Source organism: Neodiprion virginianus, chromosome 1 (assembly GCF_021901495.1).
Source record: "Neodiprion virginianus isolate iyNeoVirg1 chromosome 1, iyNeoVirg1.1, whole genome shotgun sequence".
NCBI lineage: Eukaryota > Metazoa > Arthropoda > Insecta > Hymenoptera > Diprionidae > Neodiprion > Neodiprion virginianus.
In genome coordinates this window covers 34,204,634-34,218,001 of record NC_060877.1, presented here as the reverse complement: position 1 = coordinate 34,218,001, position 13,368 = coordinate 34,204,634, and the positions used below count along the sequence as shown (strand labels likewise).

At 43.2% G+C, this 13,368-nt stretch overlaps 2 protein-coding genes across 6 annotated transcripts in view; one reads left to right on the top strand and one right to left on the bottom strand.

The window, feature by feature from the left end:
• The window catches only part of LOC124310391 (peroxisomal leader peptide-processing protease), a 111,309-nt gene extending 104,796 nt beyond the window's left edge, over window positions 1-6,513 (top strand). The window contains exon 6 of the mRNA XM_046774271.1: window positions 6,302-6,513. Coding sequence (XP_046630227.1) covers window positions 6,302-6,375 — 74 coding nt within the window. The 3' untranslated portion in view covers window positions 6,376-6,513. The remainder of the gene's footprint in view (window positions 1-6,301) is intronic.
• LOC124310393 (protein Wnt-2) overlaps window positions 1-13,368 on the bottom strand; it is a 70,082-nt gene that overhangs the window by 39,782 nt on the left and 16,932 nt on the right. The gene's annotated exons all lie outside the window — the stretch shown is intronic.

Sequence of the window (13,368 nt, the reverse complement as noted above, 5' to 3'; positions counted from 1 at the left end):
CCCTCTACTGCGATCTCGCGGCTTACCGCGACCGAACGCTGAGCGCCGATTCGATCAGCTTTGTTCCAAACCGAACCACCGATAACGAGAAAACGGGTCTAGCTACGTAGGAAAAAACATTGCGTTTTTCTTATTGCTCGTTTTTAATTAGTCTACTTGGATTTAGACAGAAAATTGAATTTGGACATTGTTTTTTTTTTCTCGGTAATGAGTGACTTAATTGTTAGTAATCGATTATTTAAAGAAACTCATCGGGGAAGCTTGGAGCTTTTTTGATTGACGTGAAGTTTTTAACCATCACGAAACACGTGTAATGTAGGAATTTTCCGGTCTATTTCAACGAAATTTATCTGACCATTACCAATTGCATGGAAGCGACATAATAAATTGATCGCTTATCATCGGTATGCAAATTCGATGCTAAATCATCATACATCATACCTACGTCATACATCATACATTATACATCATACATAGTATTAAAGTTCGAAACCAAAGTTTGGATGTTCGGATGTTCAGATGATCAGAAAGTGACGTCACCCAAAATTTTGACCTAATCGATCTGTAGTAACCGAAAATCGGCTAGCCGAATTCCTCAGTCTGGAAATAACCGCGCAGTAGAGCGGACGGATGAGAATCGCGCTCCGCAGATTTCGAGTACCGGGTTCTCTATCTCCTGAATCCTGCGCTCCGGGTCCGCTTCCTGGTGTAACTCGAGTTCCAGGAGAAGCGCTCCGTAGTTTCTACGCTCCAGATCCGCTACCTGGTGAAACTCGACTTCCAGGACAAGCGCTCCGTAGTTTTGGCTGTCCAGGTCCTCCACCTGGTGACTTTCGACCTTCCGGACTAATATTCCATAAATTTGGCTGCCCAGGTCCTCCACCTGGTGGATTTTGACATCCAGGAAATGCACTCCGTAGTTCTGGCTGTCCAGGTCCTTGACCTGATTACTTTTAACCTTCAGAACTAATTTTCAAGTTTGCATGTTTGATTATTGAAAACGCATGTTTTGTTCAAACCAGTATACATGCTTCAGATAACCTTTTGAATCGGAAAAAAGCCGAACGACCAGGATCAACAAATTGCGATTGTTGAGTGGTTGGCATTGTATACATAGAAATACATGACAATAACGTCGTTCAATTAGAGCTAAAATCGCTGTGCTTAGTGTTTCAAATCTTTCAGCACTTAGCTGATTGTTCTGTGGTATTATTTGACGAAATTTATGGTCATAAAATCACAATACGTTGTACTTACATGCATGTGTAAACGTGATTTGTGGCATTATTTAGAAAAAATCTTACGGGCAACAATCGCGATGCAAAATAATGCCAATTAAAACGTTCGTCTCTGACTGCACGATGATAGGTAGAAATGCAGGTTTGTTATATTGTATTCATCGTCGCATCTGAGTCATCGACAGGATAATTATACATGGACGAAGGTATAATATAGTCAGAGAGCTCGTTCGTTCGTTGGTACGTCGGTAGCAAAGAACTACCGTGTTTGGGCCACCCACTTCGCGATTACATACCCGCTCGTTCGATCGACGTGTACCTACATATACGCACATGCATGCCCTGCGCGGTATGTACGATTATAACATATATATATATATATATATATAGGACGAACTAACCCTAAGGATATCTTATATTTGCCGGATCTGCATAATGGATCCATACCGCGGGCATGCATTATACCCGTGCCCGAGAGTATACATATATATTATATATAATATATACGTATATATACAACGCGTATCGAGTGAGTTGGTTTTAAACCCGACCGCGTCCAAGATTACGGGAGAATCGATTTACCGGTTATATGCACGATTCGGGATGCAGCGGCCGCTGCTACCGTCGCGAAAATATACCTTATCGCGTTGTATTTAAAAAAGCTACGCAAATCGACGCGGTTCTCCTTTAGCCATATTATACATATACCCACTTAATTCGCGGAGACAAATTTCATCCTAAGATTTTATTCCAATATCGAAAACTTCGTCTGTAATTCTTAAGAGGTAAGAATTAGGCGGAGTTGAAATTCCGAATTTAATAAGTTTTGAAAGTGACAAATTTAGAATTTTTTGGTGGAGACGGTTGAAGTAGAGAGATCAAACTTTGACGAAACGTTAAGGTTTCGAAAGTGCGAAAATGAGAAAATTTTAAAATCTGCAACATCGAGATTCTGAATGATCGAAGATTTTCGGTTCTATGAATTTCTCGCTTGGTGAAATTTCACCACTTTGATCTTTCTTTGTTTTGGATTTTCAATATTTTTACGTTCGGAATCCTGGTAATTCTGATTTTTTACACCGACTCGTAGAGTAAACTGCGCTGCGTGAGTATATTTCAACTTTCGGAATCTTACTCCATCTCAACTTTGTTTTCGGAATTTTGCTCTATCGGAACTTTACTTTTCGAAACTTTGTTGTATCGTAAAAGTTTGATTTCTGTACTTAAAGTTTCGCCACAAATGAATTCTAAACTAGGCACTTTCGGAACTTTTAAAATTCGGACCTCCAATCGCGCTCCGTAAAAATACTATCTTGCACTTTTAAAAATGTGCAAGCGTCGTAAAATATAATCTGAGATTTCTGTAAACGCAATGCTTTTGTCGCAATAAAAAAAAATATTTTCACCTCGAAACGGAAGAATTATTTGGTTTCACGGCGGAGCGAGCACTCCTTTCCTGTATCGTTCAAAGGGAACGGACGTTAAGCCCTTGCCCGAACAGTCGTTGGGTATTTCATAAACGAGTTCGAAGGATTCTGATTCGTACGTAGGTAGGTACACACAATGAGATTCGACCAAGCGGTGGTCCCTCGCGATTTTTGTGTACCGGTCCCTCGGACGGGTTGTTCGAGAGTTGTACGAGAATCGCGAACACCGCTCGAAGCCTAACCATTAGCTATAAATACGTACTAAATATTCCCATAAATCAGACCAATAGTCACATTACATGCCGGGGTCCTTGCCTTAAGAATATAACCAGCTTGGCTTCTACAACTCACTGCCGAAATTTTCTTTTTTACCATATTATATACACGGTTGCGGGGATTCGGTGCGGCTGAACATTTTTTAATTTTTATTTTTTTTTTTTATCTTCACGATCAGTTGTTTCCTCCTTTTTTCATTTCCTCGTACAAAGTCTCGAAAATATATGTCGGAGTAAAAGCTGTACCTGCTTCTTTGACGTTACACTGTATTATCTTGGAGTTATCCGTTGTGAGTTGATTTATTATGCGCAGGGCTGTATACGGAATTGGGTGTTACGGGATAAACACCAAACGGCTAGGTGGTCTAGTGGAGTAAGGCTCCGGTAAAGCATCGCTAGATACCAGGTTCGATTCCTGGCTCCGTCGTTAATTTTTCGAATTTACCAGTTTTTCAAATTTATATCTTCAACAATGAAAAGGCCTCGTGATTAATGTTAAATATTGATAATGCATATCCGCATTTCAATTATTAGACGGTCATTGACTGTCTTACGGGCTTCGCATCAGAAGCGTAAGATTCCAAAATGTAAACACACTTACAGACATTCTTACAGTTGTGCTCAAGAGGAAGAACACTTTCTATTCATAAACACCAAACGTAGTCGCAAACACGGGATTAAGGGAAACTTGTTGATAAACAAGAGGGGTACCGATTACGGGAGCGGAGAGAAACGGCAGTCGGAGCCGAGCCTCCGGACAAATCGGTCTTGATCCCGGATATTGTGAATTCGTTGATTCCGCGATAATATTGACGACGTCACGAACGATGGGACGAACGAGTCTCCATTGACTTCGACATACAGGTATGTGTACACACATGTATGTATATATTGGACCGAGATATTGTGTTATTTAGTTATAACCAGTCGCTGCAATGCGGATCTTTATTCATCGTTTCAAAATTGTACGATTTTCTTGAGTCACTTTAAAGTTGAACGTAAATCACCCGAAAGCCGCGATACACGTTTACTTGAACCGCAAACTCAATTAACGAGTGTTTTCAAATAAAACAATTTTGAGCATTAATTACTGCTCTGTAATATACGATGTTAATTTAAATTCGCAGTCAAGTGTTGAAAGAATTGGAGTAAAATATGTTCACGTAATCTTTTTGGTTATACACGATTTAACGTAAACACAGACAGAGAGATGAATCACTCCAAAGAAATATCAGTTCCACTACATGATAATCTGAATATCGCAGCTCGTACCTAACGTAAAACATTCGTCGCGTTCTGATCGTATCTGCAGGTTTATTCGTCGTTAAACTCCAGTCAGAGACGTCCTTCGTTCGTCTTAATAACGTTTAAGCCACCGGAATTGCGGTCGTTTGTGTTTATCAGATTTAATAATAAGCTTCAGCCTAACGAGCGAGCCATTAATTTCGGCAAAAGTATTCTCTTATCCGCAATTCTTCCTTCGACAACAAGAAAATAAATTATGAAAACGGTGAAAAGAAAAAAAAAAAAAAATGCGACCGCAGCGATTAAAAACCGGGTAATTGAAAATGCAAACCCGACGGAAGACTCCAGTTTGAGAAATGAAAAATACCCGCGAGTGACGTCGCGCGAAAACCTGCGTCATCGGAGAAGAAGTTGAAATGAAAAAAAAAGTGTACAAAAAAATATTTTGACAAGTATGAAAAATAAAAAGCCAGGCCTTAGTAAAACCTGGGAATGTGCAGCGTTTCCCGTGTCAGCTCTCACGGTACGAGTCACTGATTCATAAATGACCCATGTGAAACACTGAGCGCCGATAGTCATCAGCTTGTTAAGTTCCGCTGTATTTTCCGTCTGAAACGCGACAGCGCATCCGAGCAATGCGATGCTGCAAGAAAAGGAGACAGGGAGTTGGAAAAAAAAATTCGAAAAAAAAGCAAAAAACGAAATGACAATAAGTATGATAATAATTTTTAGTAACTCGCGAGAGATCGCGCAGTGTCTGCGTCCAGGCATAAAATAAAGACGCGGCTCGCACAGGTCCGACATTTCGGCGTGCGATCTCCTCCTCCAGGCTAAGCGAGTCGCTTTATGTGAGGCAGATTTAGATAGCGGGAGAAAATCAGGGAATCTGCTCCTACAAATTTTCAGCTCAGACGCGAAGAAGCCCTCAGGTTTTCGCACGAGGGTCACGCACTGAGTTAACTCCAAAATTTACGACCTTTTCAGGAAAGTGCTGCTTTGTTGAACGGTCTCGTTTCGCGTACTTCGCTCTGCATGCATCCGCGATTTAACGCGTTATATGCCCGAAGCCAAGTACGCGAGGAAGCGGGGAAATTCTGATTTTTAGCAGCGAGAATCGTTTCACATTCTTTTTTTTGTAGGATTCTGATTAGCAGCTGAATCTCAGCGTGTCGAGTGCGACCGATTATTTAATTCATGAAAAACATTGTTTTTTTTTTCTTGTATCGATGCGCAAAATATTCTACTGTCTTTAAGTTCGTGTAAATTCTTGAAAATTTTGTACCAAAGTTGAATATAATATGGAGTTAGATTTGCACGAACTCAAATTGTTGATGATGTAGCGCATTTTGTGGAAGTTTTACTTGAATTTCCTTGATATTTATCGGTGTGGATTTAAAAAAAAAAGTAGAAATCAGAAGTTTGTCAAATTACCGATGTCATTTTTGAACAGGTCTTGAAAAGCTTAAAAAAATTCGATGTACTTAGTATTTTTTCTGCCCACCCTCAATGTTCGGTGGTAAGGTTATTGATATCGAGCAATACGTGTAAAAATCTACTAAAATCGATTCTATTCTCCGTATCTTTCAGCTCCTCAATTTTGACCGTGCGTATGAGTTTCTAATTGAGAGATATAAAATCGAGTATATCAGAGGCTAATCAGTGCTGACGTGTATAATAACGGTGATTATTCATATGCATATATATATGTATACGTACAGGTTTCAGAAATATCTTTCATCACTTCTTGCTCTGCTCCTATATTTCGCAACAAAGTCGCGGTAATAAATAAATTTAACAAAAAAAAGAAGAAGAAAACATCTGGTCCAGGTACGTGAAACGTTTTATCGTACAACAGCCTCTCACATATTGACTAATATCAAACGACGGTACGGTGCGAAGTGAATTTGAGTTTGGGTACCGGTATATCATATCCGTGTAGGTACATAGATTGGATTATAGTAGGTGAAGCTGCTGTCCGAGTCGTGGGCGGAACTCAATCATTTCTCGAGTCTCCAGCATTTCGAGCGAAAGATAGTTTCGGGTCCCAGGTATAGCGCAGAGGTGTTACTAATTGTACTGATAAAACCTTCACGCCTACCTACGATATTGTCCGCAGGTCCTCAACCCGTGATCCCGAGAAAACCGGCGGCGCCGTGGCGTCGAGACGCCGTTCAAGCTGAGAATCGCTGAGGCCATTCTGGGGCACGGACACTCGGAGAAGAGAGAGAGAAGGACGCCGTGAGAGCGAAAGATCGTTTGAAGCCGGTCGAGGCGTCCGACTGAGAAGAGGCTGTGGAAAGGATGGAAAGTCAACCCGGCCTCAGGCTCGCGGGAAAAACTTGGACGATTGGCGCATGCGGCCAAAACACTTCGGCATCAGTTCTCTGCGTGAGTATTCGAGAAAGTATACTGAGAAAAAATTTCATTTGTTACAGTGACTAGAAAAATTGAGTAAAACAGGTGTCGTTAAAAAAACTGTTTGAATATTGTTGGAATTACGAAAAACGAGGTACGCGTAACTATTTTGCGCTATTGTCGATCCTTTTTCGATAATCGCAACGCAAAATCAGTTTTTGAGGTTTACTCTACTTTTTTAGTCAAATAAGGCTTCGATGTTGACTTATCGTTGCACAAGCGTTAAATTTTCGCAACAGTTGCTAGAAAATATAGTAACAGCGATCGTAATGAGAAAGAGTAGTAACGGATACCAGACTTTCTGGTAACAGCTAGAAAACTAATCTTCATTTTCTACCTAGAACTATATTTTTCGATTGTGGTAAAAAATGAAAATAGCTAAGGACTGAGCGGTAACCGGAACTAAAAATTTCTCTCTGTGTATAACAATCGGTATCGATGATTTGTGACATACGCCGAGCTATGTAGTGATCGGAATTGCTCCAGCGTGAAATTATTCAGTGCCAAACAGGAATTTTGGCGATTTGGAGAGACGGATCGCTATCGCGATGATGGAGTTGAAAAATTGAGGAAATAACATGGAACAGACGAAGCCGTCTGCGGGGGCAAATTACGGTTTGAAACCGACGCCGAGACGCGACCGGAATTATTTACTGCGATCAACAGCCGACGGATCGGTTCAGACCGACACGCAGAAGCTTTTAGCAGAGAATTCTCGGGTGGAGCTAAAATATCAGAGGGCGAAAGACGCCCCGGGATTTCGGCTTGTCTTTGGGATCTGATCTTCGATAGGGTCGCAGGTATCACCTACTCGGTGCGAGAAAATCCCACCCCGACGATACTAGGCGACAAGAAAAGGTGGTGAAAATGTTAGCCCTGGCGCCTCAAGATCTCAGATACGATCCTTCGCGCATGTTGGGACCCATTTCCGGGGTCTTAAAGACTCCCTTGCTGCGAAATTAGTCAGCTGTCGAATAAGTGTCGATGCGTTTGCGAAATTTTGTGGTTTTTAAGCGGATCATCCGTTTTTGAAGCGCGTTGAATCAACGTCCTTGTTGAAGCTGCCAGTTGAGAGTTGAGAATCGGCTTTCCCGATCGACGCGATGAAAGCCCGTTGATCAAATTAGACGGAATTAAAGTTAATTAGATTTAGGTTGCGGTTTGTTGAGGCTGCGGGAGCTTCTGGTTTCCAACGATCGCGGAACAGCTCGTAATTGTAATGAAGGTTAATAGTTTAAGCAAAGATTACAGTTATTATCCTCGGCGGACTGCCGTGCTTAACAATTCCTAATTGGTACGGACCGTGTCGACGCGGTTAGCCGTCGCGCTATTTGAATACATTATAGCTTCCCTTTTTAGCACCTAGTTCCTAGATTTTTGCGGAAACCAGATGCTCCTGATGTTGCGGTAAATTGCACGGAAATCGTTCGCGGAAAAGTCAAGATGGTCAGCTCAATTTTTCGCGAGTTATAAAATCCAGCTTCACATTTTCAAAAAAGTTATTCGCGCGATTATATCCAAGAAGTCTTTCATCAACGATTTTGGTTATAATCTCCGACAATCAAATTTGGGAACAAACTCGTAGGCATGTAGTCGATAATTGGAATATATTTTTGTGGAGTCACTGCGAATTAAACGGAATAACAAAGTGCATCGAAGCAGCAAAGCACCTACTCCAGTTTTTCATTGGTTGGCCAAACTCCTTCAGGAAAGTGATTGGCAAATGAAAAGTGAGGAATTCGACGCTCGCGATTCTGAGCTGAAACAATGATTTTTTCTACCGTTGTATTAAGGGAGCATCCATTAATCACGTGATGCCTTTATAATCAATTTTAGACCCCCCCCCCCTCTCCCTCCGTGGTCACACATGAGGTTTTGGTTAACCCTCCCCCCCCCCTGCCCGTTATCACGTGATTTTTCTCGCCGATCGATTACTCGCGTGCATGGGTTAAAAATGTGATAAAACCAATAAAAATCTCTAAATATACTCGGTGTTTTTAGAAAAAATGCACCAAAAAATAAACGTGATATCGCCCGAGACCCCTCCCTCCCCCCGTGTGATCAATCGTGATATTTTCAAGCACCCCTTCCCCCTCTCCCCCCCCCTCGTGAGTCTCACGTGATTAATGGACGCCCCCTTACACGTTACGATTATCACTATCGACACATCGTAACGTCCGTTGTAATTAAAAGTAAATCATTCGAAGGTACATTGGGAGTAGGTGAAATTCACCAAAGGGTATGTCTTAGTCCGCTGTTTGCGGGACGACGAATACTTGGTGAGAAAAAATACCCCACAGAATCATACGCGCAAGATGAAAACAACACGTAAAAACGTTACGATAAGTCGTCGTTACGCAGCGAGGGCTGCGGGAGCGGAGAGAGATCGTAGGTAACTAAATACCAGAAACTTCTTGAAGCGCATTCCTCGCTAATAAAGACATATTTCACAAGGCTGGACATCCCTTGGCGCGTGTATGCGTGCCTGCTTGCGTGCTTTATACCGCCGCAAGTCCCACGGCTCGAGGAGGGTTCCCAGATATGAGATTGTAAATTGCCGCAACTTCTTGCGCGCATCTCTCGGGCTCGAGGCGCGCGGAATCTCGGGCAAAAGTGCGGTCCAAGTGTGTAACATTATATGTATGTATACCTGTAGATGCATCGTATGCGCGTAAACAGCTTCGAGTCGACGTAACGCGGCGAGCCCTCGGGATACCTGGACAAAGAGTAATTCCCAACGCGGCTACTTATATTCCCTGTAAAGCGAAGCGGTGCGGTTCTAGTCCCGAAGAAAATTCTTTACACGCTGAAATAACTCGCGATGTGTATTTTATTTTCTGCCGCGTTTCGATTTTTCGAATTCCTGTAGAGCTGTGCGAGCTTGGAAACGGCAAGATTATTCGCAGGCGCGCGTCGATCGTTCGTTCCTAGCGATTTTTCTTAGGGATCCAAAATGGCGGACGAGACGCCGCTACCCGTATATAAACCGTCCAGCCCGCAGGCCTATAGAGCTATTTTAATGACGCTTTGTTCCTGCGCGTCCCCGGGAGATTTGTTATTTATATATTTATTTATTTATATATATTTATTTAGCAACGCGCGCTGCAACTCGACTGCTGCCTTTTGTTTTCCCGCGGCTCGTTATCCTCGGTTTTAACCCGGACCGCAAAGATCTCGTCTGATCTCCCGACCACCGCGCGGTTATTTTAATTGGATATTTGCCGAAAGTTTGCCGTTCACCGCGTCGTCGTCGTCGTCACCGGATCACGCCGACTTCGGATACCAAACCCGGAATATACGTGTACCTGTATAACTTGTCTGTATAAAGAAACAACGTCTTTGTCCCAAGTTTTTTTCCCGCCTAAATCCCTCCCTTTCATTGTCTATACGGAATTCAAAATGGCGATCAATTATCCACGAATTCCCGATCATCCAGGAGGTTGTGATTTGCGCAGTGACGTCACCGCGGTCACGTGATCCACCCTTTGTTCCTTTTCCAGTTTTCGATATTTCTTTTCTCACGCGGTAAATTGCGCCCTGCAATTTTTCAACCGCCACAAAATCTCGACGGAAGAATCAGAGTCCCGGTAATCGGAGTTCCGCAGGGAGCGAGATTCCAGAGTCTTTTTGCATCGCGCTTTCATGCTTCGCACGTTCGTTCTTTACGGACGAGTTAATGGAAGGAAACAAATGCCTGATGGTGATGGCGCAGTTATGGTTCGTTACGCCCATCCAGTCCACGAAGGCGGCCCCGTGCCCAAACCCATGGGAACGGTTTACCCCTCGGGACCTTAAATCAATTATCTTTAGACAATCTATTAACCACCGGAACGCGAGGTGCCAGCCAGCTCTATTGTCTAGCTTAAGACTAAACACCATTTTCAAATATAACCGCGGCTCTAGGTGTTTTTACTCCTTTTATTGCGCCCATGAAACGACCTCGAGAAGGGACGAACCTCGGGAGAACTCACCGCCGGAAAGTACGTGAGGTTATTACAATGGGAGAAAAAGAAAAAGATGAAGAAAAGAAAAGAAGATTAAGATTATGACGATCATGATGACGAAAAAAAAAAAACGATGAGAACCCACGGTTATGCTAAGGTAAGCTGCGAGGTTATATACGGGGCTGTAAAACGAACCTGGGATTAGTGCTTTTCAAGTACGGTGTATGCTTGTAGAGTTTCGACCGTTGAAATCCACAAATAAAAATCGCTTCGAAGCACGGTTCGAAATTCCTCCGCGTAACCTTCACGGTATTTCATCGTATCAAAGAATGTCCGTAAGAGGCGCTGTCTCGGCGTGACGTCATCGACCTGCAGCAAATGGCAGCTCGCACTGGAAAAGCGCGGGAACGTGTAGAAATTTGAATTTCAATTTAAGAAAAATGTGAGAAAAATATTGAGTAATACTACAAAACGAGTACATAGATATTATAATGACATATATATAGTCAGGGTCGAATCTTTGAAATCAATCGTTAACATCTTCATTTCGCGGTTGATTATCCGCGGTAGCCGATACGCTGGTTAAGCAGGGTGGCTCATTTTTATGGTCGTAATATAAATACGCCAAGGTATACGAACCGCGATGATCGGTAGGACTGCCGAGCGCAGCGGGAGGTCCGACACCAGTTTATTTCATACCGTTGAGATTGAATTTAGCGAGGAGATTTCACGCGGCGTAAGTGTCAGAGTCAATATTCGTCGATGAGTTGATGCAGAAGACTGTCGTAAGCCGAGCGAAGGTGCCCGAGATGATCTATACCCGGGTGAAATTAGTCTTTCCGACGAATCGCTTCGACGCTCATTACACGAAAGCTCGCTGGTGACGACCGTGAAGTCGGTCCTTGCCCTTGAGGCTTCTCGATCGTTTCGGAGCGCAGGTTTTGTCTCTCCTCTGAGAAGCGAGAGACGTCGTCTTTTCCGGAGCAAAATTCCCCCATTACGTGCACAGGGACCGACAATAATACCGGAGAAATTTCTTTTCCGACAACGATTTGTACGACGTCTCGGTCTCCGTGTGAAGAGCATTCAAGTGACACTGCGACGCCTCGCAGCAACAGGACTCGAAAAGAGGCCCGCGGCTCGAACTGCGGAGGTGCGAGAGACTCTGAAACGTTTTGAAAGATCGCATTCTCTGTGCTCGCGTCACTCGAGAGGCACCGTGATGGATGAGGCTTCCGCTCGCCTGTAATCTGACAGTCTCTGGACTGTACGGACCTTCTCGACCTCCGACAGGGCGCGAGAGGAGAAAATCGTAATTTAGATTAATACGTGTAATTTTTTACCCATTAGACCCAGCACTGTTCGTACTCGGAAAACTTCATTAATCGACGCGTCCCTGGCTTCCTAGAGCTCTCATTCGGTTTCGAAGGCTGATGCGATCTTCCTTGACAGTTATACCTCGAGGTCAAAATTCATTGTCAAAACACAACTGGTGCAAGTAATTTAGATACGGAGTTTTATCGAGACGAGTGTGCGACAAGTTGTTTTAAAGAATCTCAGAAATTTCTTCCAAGAAATTCAAAGTCGCCGGTGCGCAAAATTGGACTAATATATAGCTTTTGGATTTTGAAAATTTCTCAGATATGACCCCATTTTTCGAGAACCCATATAATATCGATTTTCAAGGAATTTGGCTGCAAGGAAAAACGTACGCTTCAAAGAGTCAAAGAATGAAGCGGGTTTCTTTTTGCCCGAAGGTGTGAAATCAGATCTAGTGTCTCGTGTCCCTCTCGTATGCGTACGCGCGCATTACCGCCAACGGACAGATCATGGATCACGGATCGGGGATCAGGGACGGTGAGTTGCGACGCGGTGATAACCGATGGGCCCGAATCGAAGATCGATAGAGAGGCAGAGAGGAAGAGGGAGAGAAGCGAGGGTTCCAAGTCGATACCGATATCCATGGGAAGAGAATTCGGATGGACCACGGCTACATTTCGAGGATGGATTTAAAGCTCCGGAATATATTTAAGCGTGGGTAATTGGATCGCGTCTCGTCCCTCACGTCGCGCCCATCGATATTCCTCCACGTCTCGGATCCACCTTCGGATATCTTCTTTCTAATTTCTTGATTTTAACAGAAATTTTATACGCCGCATAGCTGCAGCCTCACTTACCTTGGTACCGTAATTATTACCCAACGATGCTATATGTATATGATGTCGTAATGCGCAGGACGGAAGGTCGGTGTGGGCCAATTCTTTCGCCCAAGTGTATCTGAATCTCGGAAACGCAGCTATATTCCTATATTTTATACTCCGTATCCCGGTTATCGATTCTCCGTTTTCATACTAACCGGTCCATTATACCGGTGCGGATATCGTTAAGTGAAATACGATGAATATTCTCTGCAGGCGGGCCAAGTCAGTCATTATCAAAGCAGTAAAATGGCCGTATAGTAGCCGGCGATGCAACGCTAAGTCAATTTGCAGGCAATTTGTTTTGACGTGGTAATTCGCTTCGCCGCCGTATTAATATTCAATCCTAACTTCACCGCTTCGCTCACGACTCCGTCAAACTACGAAGACCACCTAGTCAGTCGCACGCTTTAATCTCTCCTTGTCTCAATTTTGACCTCATCGAAACCCTGCAGGCGTCACAAAATTTGGAAAGAACGTCGAGGCGAAGAAATTTTTCCTGTTATAATCGTTCGTCGCGGTAGATAATATTCAATGCGTCACGCAGTAAAGTTTTGTTCCTGAAGAATTTTTTGTGATTTGGAAACACTTTCGCTTCGATGTAATTAAAACAATTAAAAATCATC